Here is a 16310-nt window from a genome sequence, read left to right as displayed (position 1 = left end):
TCACAAAGGAACCCAGGGTAACTTCTAAGCAACTAAATGCCTCTCTCACATTGGCTAATGTTAATGTTCATGAGTCCACCATCAGGAGAACACTGAACAACAATGGTGTGCATGGCAGGGTTGCATGGAGAGAAAAAAAAGAACATTGCTGCCCATCTGCAGTTTGCTAACAATCACATGGACAAGCCAGAAGACTATTGGGAAAATTCTGTTGTGAATAGATGTGACCTTAATCCAGTAGAAATGTTGAAGACCTGAAGCAAGCAGTTCATGTGAGGAAACCCACCCCAGAGTTGAAGCTGCTCTGTACTGAGGAACGGGCTAAAATTCCTCCAATCCGATGTGCAGGACTGATCAACAGTTATTGGAAACTGCACAAGGGGGTCACACCAGGTACTGAAAGCAAAGGTTCACATACTTTTTCCACTCACACATATGTAATATTGGGTCATTTTCCTCAATAAATAAATGACCAAGTAAAATATCTTTTATCTCATTTGTTTAATTGTGTTCTGATGATGTTTAGGTCATATTTATGCAGATATATAGAAGATTCTAAAGGGTTCACAAACTTTCAAGCACCACTGTAAGTCCATTACCATATTCTGCTAGTTAGCAAGCCAGAATGGAGAGAAATTCAGTGTGAAAATGAACTACACTGTTCTTCCTGCTCTCCTTGTGGTCACTACAGACTTCCTGAAGTACACTCCTAATGAGGCTCTTGGGAAACTAAAGAATTCTGAAAGCCTTCAAAATCAGACTGAACAAAGTTCCTGGTCGAGTTCCATTTCAAACCGCACTGCAGGAACTATGGCTGTTGCGGTGCATGGCAAAAGTGCAGCAACATATTTGAACATGAAGGAAATCTTTTCGTTTTGCCGCTTTTTATGCAGAATAAAGTGCTGACATTAATATAGTTTTTTTTACGTGTTTAAATTCCTGTTTGCAGAAAGTGACCTAGCCGTGCACGAAGACGATTTTACATCGTTGTTATACGCAGCATGCGGCTAGAAACATGTAATAATAATACTCTCATATTTCAGACTAAAATCCTGTGTAGAAACTATGTCATGTAAGAAATCTTCAAAAAATGGCTGGCAAAGAAGTCATTTATTCTGTAACGCTAATTAATCGGTTCAGTTGACCAATCAGTGACATTCAGTATGGGAGGCTCCATGACTGAAATGGACCCTGGTTTCCCCTGATGGAAATGTGCTTATAGGGCCACAGTTCTTCAAAAGGTTCCTGCAGTAGAAACACACATCAGGTCATGAAGGTAAGTCGATAAGGACAAGCAAGAAACAGTACTGTAGGGCAATGCTAGCTTTGTGAACTTGATTCTCCTGCAATGTGCGCTATGGATTCATGGAACGTTGACCTTTGAGCTGAAGGATGTTCTCGAAATGTGCCACTGAAAAAGCTTCAAATAAACACACACACACACACACACACACACAAAAGCTTGCTGTATACCAGTCTAAAAAGTGAAAGCATTTACCTGACAAGGTCAAACAGAGTGTATATCAAGAGCTGAAATCTTTAACATGGTCAGTATTAAAGATGCACTTATTATTGGAAAGATCTGGATGATATACAGTCATCAGAACATACACTCTCCTTCAATTCTAGGTTTTTATTTATCAGGGTCTAAATTACAATACACCTGAGTGCTCCAGAACACCAAACTGCCAAAAGTTCTGCTTTTATAGAGGTAGTCACACTTCTTGATGATTAACTAATGTTGTGTATTTCTGTAGTAACACCTGGCTGCTAATTACTCTCTTGATGATTGTAAAAGTAGGAAGGGAGTACTTATTTTTTCAAAGCTGGTTTCTGAATGTTGGTACTTTTTGGTTAATAAAATAAAATAAATAAATTACTACATATTGAAATATATTGTGTTGGGGGTGTTTTGTTTTTTTGGGGGCACCTGAGGTCATTTGTTTATAGAAGTTGGTGAGGACCACATACTTGTTATTTAAACCATGATCACTATATAAAAACATAGAATTGAAGGAGGGTGTACTTTCTTTTTCCCATGACTATATTTAGTAGTGCTAGTATACAGTATTTCAACATTGAATACATACTCAATGTTGGAACAAAAGGTTCCAGCAACGGTTAATTTTTTCGAAGCATTAGAGCGGTAAGGAAAAAAACATGACAGGGTTTATGGTGTATATAATCATCAAAGATGGAGTTCCAGAAGAGGAGTTACTTTTACCACCACAAAGTTAATTATTTTCCAATAACAGCACGTTACAATTCATCCACTTACAGCTACATTTAATGATAAACGTCTGCAGACAAGTTAGTTCCTGTTATCACTTACGTTATAGCAGCTATAAACCGTCATTCTCTCACTTCCTCTTGAAATTAATAATAGAAAAAAAACATTGCTTGTTACTGAGAAAGCACAAAGCCTTCTCTTCCTGAAGGCTTCCCATGTGAAAATGTCAAGCTTTACCTCAGAATGTTACAAAGCGCTGACACTGGAGACTCCTTCCATAAGTGTTAAATAAATACCTCCTTACAGAAAGCGTCAGCAAATCAATTAATTATGGATTTTTCTTTGTTAAATGGTAAACAGTCTGCACTTATATAGCGCTTTTTTAACCTTAGTGGTTCTACAAAGCACTTTACACTGGTTCTCATTCACCCATTCACACACCGATGGTAGCAGAGCTGCCATGCAAGGTGCTAACTTGCCATCGGGAGCAACTTGAGGTTCAGTGTCTTGTCCAAGGACACTTCGGTACGTGGAGTCATGCGGGCCGGGAATCGAACCACCAACCCTATGATTAGTGGACAACCCGCTCAACCACCTGAGCCACAGCCGCCCAGTACAGTGGATATAAAAAGTCTACACACCCCTGTTAAAATGGCAGGTTTTTGTGATGTAAAAAAAAATTTAAACGAACATAAATCACGTGCACACCCTTTTATAGTTGGGAATGTGGCAGTGTTCAGAATCAACAAATTACATTCAAACTCATGTTAAATATTAATTATTATACACCTGCTATCAATTAAAGTAACTGATTACCCAAAGAGCTTACAAAACAGGTACAGGTTCTCATTGTTGAAAAATATAAATCAAGAGAGGGTTACAAAAAAATTTCTAAGGCACTGGATATACCATGGAACACTGTGAAGACAATAATCAACAAATGGAGAAAATATGGCACAACAGTGACATTACTAAGAACAGGAGGTCCCTCTAAAATTGACGATAAGATCAGGAGAAAACCAGCCAGGGAGGCTGCCAAGAGACCTACAGCAGCATTAAAAGAACTGCAGCAATTTCTGGCAAGTACTGGTTGCTCTCTACAGTACATCTGAAAACAATCTCTGGAATTCTTCATATGTCTGGGCTATGGGTTAGAGTGGCAAGACAGAAGCCTTCTTTAACCAAAAAATAAATAAAAAAATACATCTAATCTCCCAAAACCATGTGTTATGGTCTGATGAGACCAAAGCTGAACTTTTTGGTCATAATACCAAAAGATATGTTACATCCATCCAATTTCTATACCATTTATCCTACAGGGTCGCGGGGAACCTGGCGCCTATCGCAGGGAGCGTAGAGCACAAGGCGGGGTACACCCTGGATAGGGTGCCAAACCATTGCAGAGCACTTTCATACACCCATTCATACACTACGGACACTTTGGACATGCCAATCAGCCTACCATGCGTGTTTTTGGACTGGGGAGGAAACCGGAGTACCTGGAGGAAACCCCTGCAGCACGGGGAGAACATGCAAACTCCGCACATACAGGGCCATGGCAGGAAGCAAACGCCCGACCCTGGAGGTGTGCGGTAAACGTGCTAACTACTAAGCCACCATGCGCTCCCAAAAGATATGTTTGGCACAAAAAATACTCAGCACATCATCAACAGAACACCATCCCCATGGGGAAGCACAGTGGTGGCAGCATCATACTTTGGGGTTGTTTTTCTTCAGCTGGAACTAGGGCTTTAATCAAGGAAGAGGGAGTAACGAATAGCTCCAAATACCAGTCAATTCTGGCACAAAACCATAAGGCTTCTGCTAAAACATTTAATATGAATAGGAATTTCACCTTCCAGCATGACAACGACCTGAAGCACAGCTCATTTACATTGTTTACATTTGGCAGATGCCCTTATCCAGAGCGACTTACATTTGATCTCATTTTTATACAACTGAGCAGTTAAGGGTCTTACTCAAGGGCCCAGCAGTGGCATGTTGTTAGTGCTGGGATTTGAAGACAACCTTCCAATCAGGAGTCCGCCGTCTTAACCACTGAGCTACCTCGGCCCGCCAAATAAATAAAGGAATGGCTTCACCAAAATAGGTTCAAGATTTTGGAATGGCCCAGCCAGAGCCCAGACCTAAATCCAATTAAAGATCTGTGGGATGACCCGATAAGTCAACACGTGGCACGCCGATCGACTCTTACCCAAAAAGATGCTGTGATAAAATCTAAAGGCGCTTCCACAAATGGAGGTGAATACTTACACAACCAGTTTATTGTATTTCCCCCCCTAAAATGATTCAAATTGGTTTTTACTTGATTAATAAGTAAAAATTTCACAATAAAGTTGGAAAAATGTTCTAACATGATTTATCTTGGTTTCTTTTTTTTACATTACAAAAATCTGCCATTTTAACAGGGGTGTGTAGACTATTTTATATCCACTGTAGTTTTACTCTCATTGGTTCAGACGCTCTGTGCAGCAAAAATATAAAAGAAGAATTAAAAAGTAGCCTTTACCCCTCTTCCTCCCTTTTATTACATAATATTTTTCTTCAAACTGCAAGAATCTGGAGTTATTGATTTCTACCAACTGAAGGCAATACAAAAATGCTACAGCATTACAATATGTCTTCCTGAGGGAAGGACCAAACATTCACTGATCTACTATATTTGAGCTAGGCACAGGATTTGTGTCAATTTGATTTATTTCTTTAAGCAAGCCATGCTAATGCTTTCCTGTTAGAGCAAAGCTGCATATTAACAGGTTCTCCAGCAATACCAGCAAGCAGATATATCGATAGAAGTCCGTTTCTGTGCATGACAGGAGGTTCATCTTATCTGATTGTTTCATCTTGGCTTCCTGTCTCAGCACTCCCATGTGTAATCTGTAATTAGACATAATCCTTTCAAGCAGAAAGATCACTGACACTGACTCTCTGCTGTCTGTGCAGCTTTTACACAAGTTCCTTCAAGTTTGCACAGCCAAAAGCTAGTGCAAACACAGTTCATCCCAATGCAAAGGACACCAACATGATGAGAATTCACTGGAGTAATCCTGCTTGAACATTACATAATCAAAGCCAATGATATGGAGTTAGATGACTGACCTCATTATCAGGTGCTATGTAAAGAATAAAACATGACAGAAATCAATGATTATTTTCCAAAAACAGCATGAGCTGAAGTGTTTTATTCCTCCTATACCACAACAATATTCATGGTTCATTTATTTTTTCAAAGAATTAAATGTCATAAACGTTGTTTCCCATTACATTTAAATGTTTCGAACATCCACAAAACAAGATTCAAAGATTCTGTAGCTTGCATTATAGCAGCTATAAACAGCTCCCTCACCAGGCTCTTTTTTTATTTTTATTTTTTAACTCTCTCCTTTTAAGACCTCAGACTGTTATAAAACACGAACACTGGACTCTCCTTCCAAAAAGGCTAAATAAACATCTTTGTCACGAGTCGAGGTCGAGCCAGAAGCAGGTGCAGATAATGACTTTTATTGACGTAAACGTAATATCAAACAAAGACACGAACACAACTTGGAAAACTACTGTGGCATGAAACAAAACACTGAGACATAAACAACATGAGTCTAAGACTACTTGGCATAATACTGTGGCAAAACTAAACATAAACTAACAAGATCAAGAAACATGGAATACAGCGGTCTAAGACAACGAAAGACAAGCTAATGGTGCAGACTAGGACTATATATACACGATTGCTCATTAACCAAAACATGAATCAGGTGCAGGTGGTCATGTGACAACTAGAGCAGTGCAGTGGCTGATGGGAAGTGGAGTCCAGAGTTTCCCGATACGTGACAATCTTATGTTTTATATGTTACAGATTATACAGTTTCTTTATTTTTCTGTATTATTTATTGTTAAATAAAACAAGACATTTCACAGAGAGAGAGAGAGAGAAAAAAAAGTAGTACACGAATTCATTTAGCATTGATGGAAGGAGTCACTGGAGAGTCGAGTTCAGTACAGAGGAGTTGACGCTGTCGGATTTCTTGGTAACGTGACAAACTGGGTTCTTTTTTTGGTCGTACCAGTTGAGAGAGAGAGTGAGAAAGAAAGAGAAAATAGATGCTGGTAAGGGAACAGCTGTTTACAGCTGTTATAACAGAAGTGAAACGAACTAACCTCAACAACATTAAACTATACGTAAATGGTTCAAATGTAGTTAGTGTTGGTAAACTGCTGTGGTATAAGAATAAAACACGTGTTTTTATTAGAAAATTATATATTACTATGAGAAAACGATCAACATCAGGATGGTAAAAGCCACACCCACCACACATTGATTACTGATTATTTTCCTATAACAGCACACCCATGGTATGCTTACTGATTGTAATATTACTGTAAGCTGTAATAAAATGTTACGTAATTATTAAGATATGAAACATTACTATGAGCACGAGTTTAATATATGTAGTACAAGTTGGGATCAGGTGCAGCGACAAATTCAGACCGAAACAAAAAGTGAAAACACATTCTCTCTTCTGTAAAATCTTTCAGTGACTAAGCAGTTCTTTAGTAATCATGGGAGTTTGAGCTCTATATCCTGATCAGCAGGCACACACACACACACACACACCCTGTCTGACAGCAGAGACTTGGGGAGAAGCTCATGAATGATTTACTGATCAGTGAGATGTGAACAAAGAGCAAAGTACAAGGAGCAAACTTTGCCAAGCCAATAACCTTAGGACAAAACGCTAAGACTGACAGACAAAATAAGAAAAAAGGATTGAAATACAGAGAACAGAATGAACAGAACTCCATGAACAGAAATAAATAAATAAACTGGAGGTGACAGACAAATGCAAAGCACAAAGAAACCACCACCACCATGGGAACGTGCTGGAGGTAAACTGAAATAGTGAAATGGAGAAACATGAGGGGGGGAACTGAATGGTTAATAATGTAATTATGAATCATTCGTAATATGGTGTGTAGCAATCGACTCATTAGCACTGTTATAATTACTGTACATACACTGCTCACCAGTAATACTGGCACCCTTGGTAAATATGAGCAAAGAAGGCTGTGAAAAATTGTCTTTATTGTTTAACCTTTTGATATTTGGTTTGAAAAAATTCACAAAAATACTCTGATCTCATGGATCTCAAACAATTGCAAACATAACAGAGGTTTATCAATAAAAAAAATACTTTGTGCTACCTCCCTTTGCCAAGATAACAGCTCTGAGTCTTCTATAATGCCTGATGAGGTTGGAGAATACATGGCGAAGGATCTGAGACCGTTCCTCCATACAGAATCTCTCCAGATCCTCATGGATGTTTTGGATCATTGTCCTACTGGAAGATCCAACCACGGCCCATTTTAAGCTTTCTGGCAGAGGCAGTCAGGTTTTCATTTAATATCTGTTGATATTTGATAGAGTCCATGATGCCATGTATCCTAACAAAATGTCCAGGTCCTCTGGCAGAAAAACAGCGTCAAAACATTAAAGAGCCACCACCATATTTAACCGTGGGCATGAGGTACTTTTCCATATGGCTACCTCTCTGTGTGCACCAAAACCACCTCTGGTGTTTATTGCCAAAAAGCTCTATTTTGGTTTCATCTGCCCATAGAACCCGATCCCATTTGAAGGTCCAGTCGTGTCTGGCAAACTGAAGACGCTTGAGTTTGTTTTTGGATGAGAGTAGAGGCTTTTTTCTTGAAACCCTTCCAAACACCTTGTGGTGATGTCGGTGACTTCGGATTGTAGTTTTGGAGACTTTCTGACCTCAAGACACAACTAACTTCTGCAATTCTCCAGCTGTGACCTTTGGAGGTTTTTTGGCCACTCGAACCATCATATTCACAGTGCGCTCGGACAATATAGACACACGTCCAATTCCAGGTTGATTCATAACATTTCCAGTTGACTGGAACTTGTTAATTATTGCCCTGATGGTGGAAATGGACATTTTAAGTGCTTTTACTATTTTCTTATAGCCACTTCCCATTTTGTAAAGCTCAACAACCTTTTGCACACATTACAGCTATATACCTTGGTCTTACACATTGTTATGAATGTTATCTAAGGGAATTTGGCCTATGTGTTACCTCATATTTATACCCCTGTGAAACAGGAAGTCATAGTTGAACAATTTCCTGTCACCCAAGTGTACTAAAAAATTTTTAAATATCAATGGGAATATATTTAAAATATATTTTTCTTATAAATTCATATGGGTACCAATAATTGTTGCACACCTATATTTAACAAAGATTTTTTTTTTTTTAAATAAACCAGTGTTGCGTTTGCAATTGCTTGACATCCATGAACAAAACATCAAAGTGTAAAAAAACAGCAAATGGGGAAGTGTAAAAAAAAAACAACAAAAAAAACACAACTTATACCATACCCTCGCCTGTGCTTATTTTATTTTATATTCTTTTGTTGTACAAACCGAGCAGTTATTCAGTGCCATAAAAAGAAAACAAAATCTTACATTTTTTGGCTCTATTTTCCCCATTCACCATTCTCCTCCCCGTGTGGGGTGACAGTGTGCTCATGGGTCATCATAACCTCTTAACCACTGAGCTACCGATGCCCTATATCCATAACCCGATTTGTCCAGCTCAACAAACGTGTGTATTATGTGTTGAAACTCTCCAGTTTTCTTCTGGTATGGGAGGAGAAACCTCATGTTTACACTCCAAGGACATGAATAATGGCAATGGAAATGATATGAAATGGGTTTCTTTTTTCAAGAATAAAAACTTTGCATATATTTCAAACATGCATTAGGACTGCCAATAATTTTGGCTCATCTATTGTGGAGAGAAAATACTATTATTTTAGGAAAGCCATTCTAATGCAAAGGTATCTTTTTGTTAGAATGAAGATAAATGGTTTCTCCTTATAGGTTATGAAAAATAAATAAATAAATAAATAAAAAAAACCATCTTCAATATTGGAACATTTTACAGCTTAGACCTGTGAAAGGATATTTTATTGTGGCTCATCATTACAAAACTCCTGTTTATGCTTATACAGAGTGCCGAGTCATGTTTAGGACTCGCAAAACAACATTGTGAGTAAGAGTTACTGTAACAAGATATCACATACAACGTTAAAAACCACATATATTGTATAAGTGCAGTTTGAAGACTGAATGTTGCTGAATGTTTACAGCTTTTCCAGCCCAAATTTCATACTAATAGTTTCACATGCAAAAAAAAATAAAAAAGCTGAATCTAACAATCACACCGTTCTGAACAATAAAATGGTTCCTGAGTTATGAAACCGAAAAGACGGTGTGCAAAAATGTCTACTTCTTGCTTTCATCAAGCTTTAAGTGCTCCAAAGAAAGAAAAAAAAAAATGAATCCACAACTAGAAGGGAAATAGGCATCTATGACAAGTGCTTTATACAAAAAACAAAACTATTTTATTTCATGACAATTCATACAAATGAGACTTACTTTCGGAGAGCACTTAGAATTTGGTCTGAAGGAAGAATACAAAACAACACAGTAACAGAAATGGTGCTGGCATTGGCGAAACCTGTGTAGACATCCAGCAGCTCCGCTTAATGTGGAGAGCAAACAGGAGAAGACGGCTTGCCGAACGAGTCCCAGTCACTCAGAGCCCCCTTAAGTGCTTCGTTTACCAGCAGTGAAGTATACTGCGTCTGCAGAAAACCAGTTACAGTGAGGAACAGAAGTCTTTCCACAGATTCTTAACTGAATTGAGGTCTAGGCTTTGACTGCACCATTGTAACACGTTCAGGTTATGCTCAGAATTGTTATACTGTTGGGAATGAAACCTCTGCCCCAGTCTCCAGTCTCTTGCAGACTGGGACAGGTTTTCTTTTAAGATGGTCCTGTGTTTGGGTCAATCCATCTTGCCCTCAACACTGACCAGTTCCCCAAGCCCAGATGATCAAAAATTTCCCCACAACATGATGCTACCATTACCATGCTTCACTGTGAGAACGGTGCGCTCAGGTTGATGAGCAGTGTTGGGTTTTCGCCAAACATAGTGCTTTGTCCCAAGGCCAAAAAGTTTCATTTTTGACTCAAAAAAAAAAAAAAAACCTTTTACCACAAACAACATGGAAAAAAGGTTTGTGGTCACCTGACCAAACACCCATACATGTATCGGATGAAGGTCCGATTCACAATTTGGCGTCCCATTTTGCCATTACAATAACCTCCCCTCTTCTTGGAAGGCTTTCCATTAGATTTTGGACTGTGGCTGTGGCGATTTGACCATTTAATCAGACGAGCATTAGTGAGGTTGGGCAAGGAGGCCTCGGGCGCAATCAGCATTCCAGTTCATTGCAAAAGTGTTTAATGGGGTTGAGGTCGGGGCTCTGTGCAGGCCACTTGAGTTCTTCCACTCCAAACTTGGCAAACCATGCCTTCATGGAACTCGCTGTGTACGGGAGCATTGTCATGCAGGAACATGTTTGGGTTCCATGGTTCTAGTTAATGGAAATCTTAATGCAACAGCTTACAAAGACATCTTATACAATTTTTGCTTCCAACATTGTAGCGACAGTTTAGAGAAGGCACACATGTAATGCTCAGGTGCCCACAAACCTTTGGCCACATAGTGTGTATATAGTGTTTGTGTAGATCCATGGTGGCTTAAAGTCCGTTATATTTCCAGAATGTAACACTAGAAATGTGAAACATTCCAATGAGGTGAATAAATATTTATATACAAGAATTAATGTGTGGCCTGTCTTGGGATATATAAACCACCTGATTTCCAAGTGCATGAAGCTTTGTGAAATATGCTTCCCTTTTCAAAACAGTCTCATGCATGTGAATCATACCACTAGTTTTCAGCTTTATAACCGGACATCACAAATACCATCAAATTGACTTATATACTTAAATTTTGCTCATTTTCATAACCATACATAAATAAAAAGACAATTTCCTAAATTCACGACTACACCATGTTTAAGTTACGCTTATACATTTAAACTGGTACTCAAGATGAGAGTTAAACTGTAGCCGACTGACACAAACATACTAATTAAAGTGTGATGTAGGTGTGAAATAAGATGATCTTTACCAGTGATCAACATCAGCATCGTCAAACTGTCCAGCTACTCCAGAATTTGGGTCGACCTCCATTCCATCTGCAGAATGAATACAAAGACAGAAGTCAGATTTCATTACAGAGTATTAACTGGACTATAGATAATTCATGATAACTCCATGTTAATCCACGTTATAGTCCACATTGTGCAGCGCCAAAAAAACAAACAAAATAAAATTCAAACCAATCAATGATACAGTGGGAAATAAAAATTACACAACTATCCACTTACGCAAATACACCAGGTGAATGTAGCTAAAGATGTAACAGAAGGCTATCTCAACTCAAAACTTTTCATTACATACCTGTCTCAACCCAGATCCAGCTCTTAATCAAATCACACAGACTGGGTTTAGGACACTGTTTCACTTCATGTAATCTATAATCATGAATAATACTTCTTGTAGTTCAACGCTGTTGTGATGAGTGTCTTTTTTTAATGTTTATTTGATAACATCTCTTGCTTAAAATACAGGATTGTGCAGACTGAAGGCGGTGTATGAAGATTTAGCCATCTATTATAGAACATTCTGGGCCGTTTACTAAAACATTCATTACGACAGCATTTGGGTTAGGTGAAAAATTGTGGCACTGGGCTTTGGCCTGCTACTGACACCTAGTGGTTACTTAACGATGTAATGCCAAATCTGCTATTTAGGCTGAACATTTCACTTCTTGATTCAGCGTACTTTCAACATCAGTCCTACGCACATCACAGACCTTCAAACTCAGCGGATGGCTCATCGGTGCGAACTCCAGCCATGTGGAACTGTTGCGTGACGGACTGAGCGAGCATCCCTTCGAGTCTTTGCAGCGTGGCCTGGCCCTCTGTGGTCAGGTGCGACAAACCCTCTTCGTATGTGTAGAACGTGGGTATGTCACCCTGGCCTTGACGTGAATGGGAAGAGAGAGCGCACAGCAGTGAGCCGTATGAGTGAGTATGTTGCTGAAAGCGTATGACACGCTATGAAAAACTCATTTTAAAACAGATGCTTTACCGGTCTCCTCTTCTTCCTCTTCCTCCCCTTCAAACTCCTCATTATCAGAGTCTGCGTCCTCGGGGTCAGGGTGCAAAGCCTGGCAGTCACACATGGCGGAAAACATGGACTCCACTGCGACAAATAACAGCTGTTAATTCACTTGCAGAATTACTTGTTCAAACAAAATGGCTTTACACTGGATTTGCCGAATTAAATGACCACAAATCAAATACATTCTCACTAAAAATTTGAACTGTGTACAGAAAGCACCCATATAGTGCACCACCAGCTAGAAGTGCAGAAATGAGTGTTAGGCAAAGGTTTGCTGCCTATTTGGCAAACTTAAAAGTGTTTGATGCATCCAAATAGAATGCTCAAAACCCCAGCGCTGAGCTATTTTAGGTAAATCAAACCCTTCAAGCCTGTAGCGGCACAGCGGGCATCGTAGACTGGCTCAAGATAGTCAGGACTACCTGTAATCAAAAAGCCAAGCTAATATTTCACAGACAGGAAAAATAAAAATAAATAACCACACCCCCCTCTCTCGCGCCACATGGTTCTGTTTCTTTCTTGCATGAAGTTAACCTTTGGTGCACAGGGTTGCCATGTCTTAGCCCAATTTCTACCCCAAAAATAAATGAAAATTCGCACAAAAAGACTAGCCAAACTTGGCAGAAAAACCCTTGAAACCCTGGTGGTGTGAATTAAGCATGGGGCGATTTATTTCATGTCCGGCTGTTACCTAGTAGTGCTGTGAAAGTCAAGCAAGTCTCTACAGCTCTAATGTTTTTGAAGCCCTTGCTCTCCTCTATAATGAGCAGTCTCATATCTGCAGCCACCGGGTTCCCGACTGACTGCTTTAAAGGCAGAAAATGCTTCATTTGCTCTGCTATGAAGCAGAGAGACTTTGCTCTGTGCGTGTGATATTAGTGCCGGCTAATATGCTAGTGCATTAGCTCGGGAAATACGGTGTGACTGGAAGGTTTTTTATTTATTTTAAACCGCTGTAGCCTGTCCTGATTCAAGATAAAGCGGAAACTACATTTTCAGAGAAGGGCATGTGGGCTTGATTACGTTTAAATGTTAGTTACACCTCACGCAATATAAGCAGTATTTTATGAAGATCGTTCTTTATTATAAGAGTATTTTGAATACATTAATGCAGACGTATTGAACCTAGAGCCTCGTATTAAACAATACAATCTGCCATATCGTTGCACCCCTCATATATATATATATATATATATATATATATATATATATATATATATATATATATATATATATATATATATATATATATATACATATATATACACATATATATACATATACACATATACATACATACATACATATACACACACACATACGGAAGCCTATTTTATTGCAGACCTGATATCACTTCCACTTATATAAAAAGTGGAACATTTGCCAAACTTTAAATTCTGTTTAAAACTAGGCCTATAAAGCATGTATATATTAAAAGTACAAAGTCAAGCTTGACTTGAAATAAGTGAATCTGATTTGCTATGGAAAACATTACTTAATTTCATTGCTCAGATTCAAGCTTCCTTACTATCTCATGTGGCATTTAATGCAAAAGGCTCAAGTTGGGGTTTAATATTTGTGTAATGCATCATTAAATGTGAGATTTGTACAGTATACACTGAAAATAAAGTCAAATGATTGCAAGAAAAAAAAGCTCAAGTTTTCTGATCAATTGCTGCACCATGATCACGCGGCTTGGTTCACACTGTACAAGAAAATTTGGCGTTGTGCATGAAAAATCTTCAATTTAAAGCTAAACTTCACTAAAAGCACACAAACACACTCACAAGCTGCTTTATCACTGGGCACAAATCGGATCTCTGTGATGACCTCATTGTCGTCGTCACTCTCCTCTTCGCCTTCATCATCCAGAGCTTTCTCCCGCATCTCAGCCTCATTTTCATCTGCCAATTCAGTCATTCAGATTATAAAACTTCAAGCAAGTGAAGTCTGAATTGCTTGACACTAACATTTATCACACTCAGTTTCTTGCGTCATTTAAACGAGCATGTATCCAAAATATATCTGAAAAAAAGTGTCACGGGGTCCAGGCACTCGTTTGCCTACCGTTCAGTTTTTTGTTGACCATCACATACAGATGCTCCTGTGGATAAGCACTCGGGTCTCGGGAGATGGCGTGCAGGCTGATGGAGGGATAATCCAGCGAAAAACCCATTCCTGAGCCATCAAACCATGACAGGCACCTGACAGGAAAGCACATTAGATTTGTTACTGGTTCTCCGGTTATCCGATTGGCTTGTGTAGCCGGTGGGCGGAGTCCAACTATTCGTGGATTTACATTTATTCGTTTAACAGATGCTTTTATCCAAACCGACTTACAAATGAGGAAATACAAGCAAAGCCTTCTAGAGAAGCAAAGTGCACAGAGTCGAGCTGTAAGAGCCAAATTTTATTTGATTTCTTAAATAAAGTGCACCTATTATGGTTAGTTAGTTAGGGGTTAGTTAAGTAGGATGTGTGCGCACTCCTGCCGCTAGAAATGTTTCAAAACCCACAAACGCGTGCAGCAAAATCCACGAATGTAGAGCAGAGCTGTGTTTGTAACATAAAAACTAACACTTTTTTTTTTTTTTTTACAAATGTTTTTATTTGCAAATTTCATTTATTTATTTGCCAATTTTAATTTATTTGTGTGAAAATACCAACATATATTTGTGGATCTCCTTCAATGCATTTGTGACTTGTGTTTAACTTTTTGTAATCTCACTACATTTATTTGTGGATCATATTCTATTTATTTGGAATTATGAAACAATTCGAATCGCATAACATAGTGCTAGGGTTCATATGCATAAGAACAATAAAAACAACAATAGATAAACTAATACAGAAGAGTTTTAACGTGTGCCATTCTCTCACACTAAATAAAATAAAATAAAAACAAATACAACCAGACAGACGAAAAGGGTAACGTTGGTGTTACTTACGCTTCGGCTACATACAGCGTCCCTGTGCCGAGTCCCTTCCCGTCTAAAACCGCTGTAGTCTCGGCCTGCTGATGCCGAACTCCCTCAGCAGGAGGAGGCAAACTTTTTAACAAAACCATATTTTCACAAACAGTAAACAAAAAACAACTACAACAACAAACACCTCGTTATTTATTTCGCCAAAGCTAGCTACCTCGCCTAATGTAGCCTTAATGGCTAATCAACAAGACGCTAGCTAGTAATTACAAGCCTGAAATAGCACCTTGTGTATTTTTAGCTAACTATATATATATATTTAAAAAATACAATAAATTCTCCAGCTATAGTCTTGCACGGTATTGTTTACATGTGGTTTGATAACAAACCACTTTCTGGTTAAATCACCACACTGCAGGTATAGTACGCGTTACTTTGTCGTTCCCATGCGCGCCATATGAACTCCGAGACGCGTCTCAAATCACAAGCTTGACAACAAGAGAAAAGACGTCACTTCCTGTAGATTTTTCATATTGAGGGGATCTTCACTGCCCCCTTCAGCTCCAGAAGTGATATTACAAGACAAAGTTCAGAGATTAAGTTAACCGGAAATCAAAAAGATCCATGTTTGCTGAAGCTGTAATAAACGCAGAGACTTTATTACACAGAGATACGCTTGTCACGTTTATTTAGGGGTTTTTTGCTTGTTTTGTTGGATTTGTTATGTACTGAGACTGAACATTAGAACAGTAAAATATAAGCAACACTCATTCCAGTTGAATAACTTTACAGCAGACAAAGGCCACATTCACCGGGACTCCAGGCTTGGTTCATGTGGTGTGGACCTGGAATGATTTGGTAGTGTTGTATTTCAAATAACCAAGTTGAGCACACAGCACAGTTGTGAATGAGTGGTGGGGTTGAGAGCAAGAAGAGGGCATTGTGTATATATAAAGTGCTTTCTAACGAGAGTCGAAACCGTTTAGTGCTGTGCTGGGCCATCTGGTACAATCA

General features: G+C 38.8%; 1 protein-coding gene across 3 annotated transcripts; it reads right to left on the bottom strand.

The window, feature by feature from the left end:
* Positions 1-9206: 9206 nt before the first annotated feature.
* On the bottom strand, positions 9207-15805 carry clns1a (chloride channel, nucleotide-sensitive, 1A). Of its 3 annotated transcripts, XM_017466022.3 has the most exons (8): positions 15731-15805; positions 15321-15422; positions 14440-14576; positions 14160-14276; positions 12340-12453; positions 12062-12229; positions 11315-11381; positions 9207-9917 (listed from the first exon to the last, which is right to left on the bottom strand). In XM_017466022.3, coding segments are annotated over exons 1-8 (729 nt in total). In that variant the 5' UTR covers positions 15754-15805; the 3' UTR covers positions 9207-9916. The 3 variants fall into 3 exon arrangements, with proteins under 3 accessions (XP_017321511.1, XP_053534063.1, XP_017321512.1); XM_053678088.1 differs by having other exon boundaries at positions 15321-15791; XM_017466023.3 differs by lacking the exon at positions 9207-9917 and having other exon boundaries at positions 11311-11381; positions 15321-15791.
* Between the last annotated feature and the right edge of the window lie 505 nt (positions 15806-16310).

This window comes from Ictalurus punctatus, chromosome 4 (genome assembly GCF_001660625.3).
Source record: "Ictalurus punctatus breed USDA103 chromosome 4, Coco_2.0, whole genome shotgun sequence".
Lineage (NCBI taxonomy): Eukaryota > Metazoa > Chordata > Actinopteri > Siluriformes > Ictaluridae > Ictalurus > Ictalurus punctatus.
Note: the sequence above shows the minus strand (reverse complement) of the source record. Positions and strands in the feature narration are given on the sequence as shown.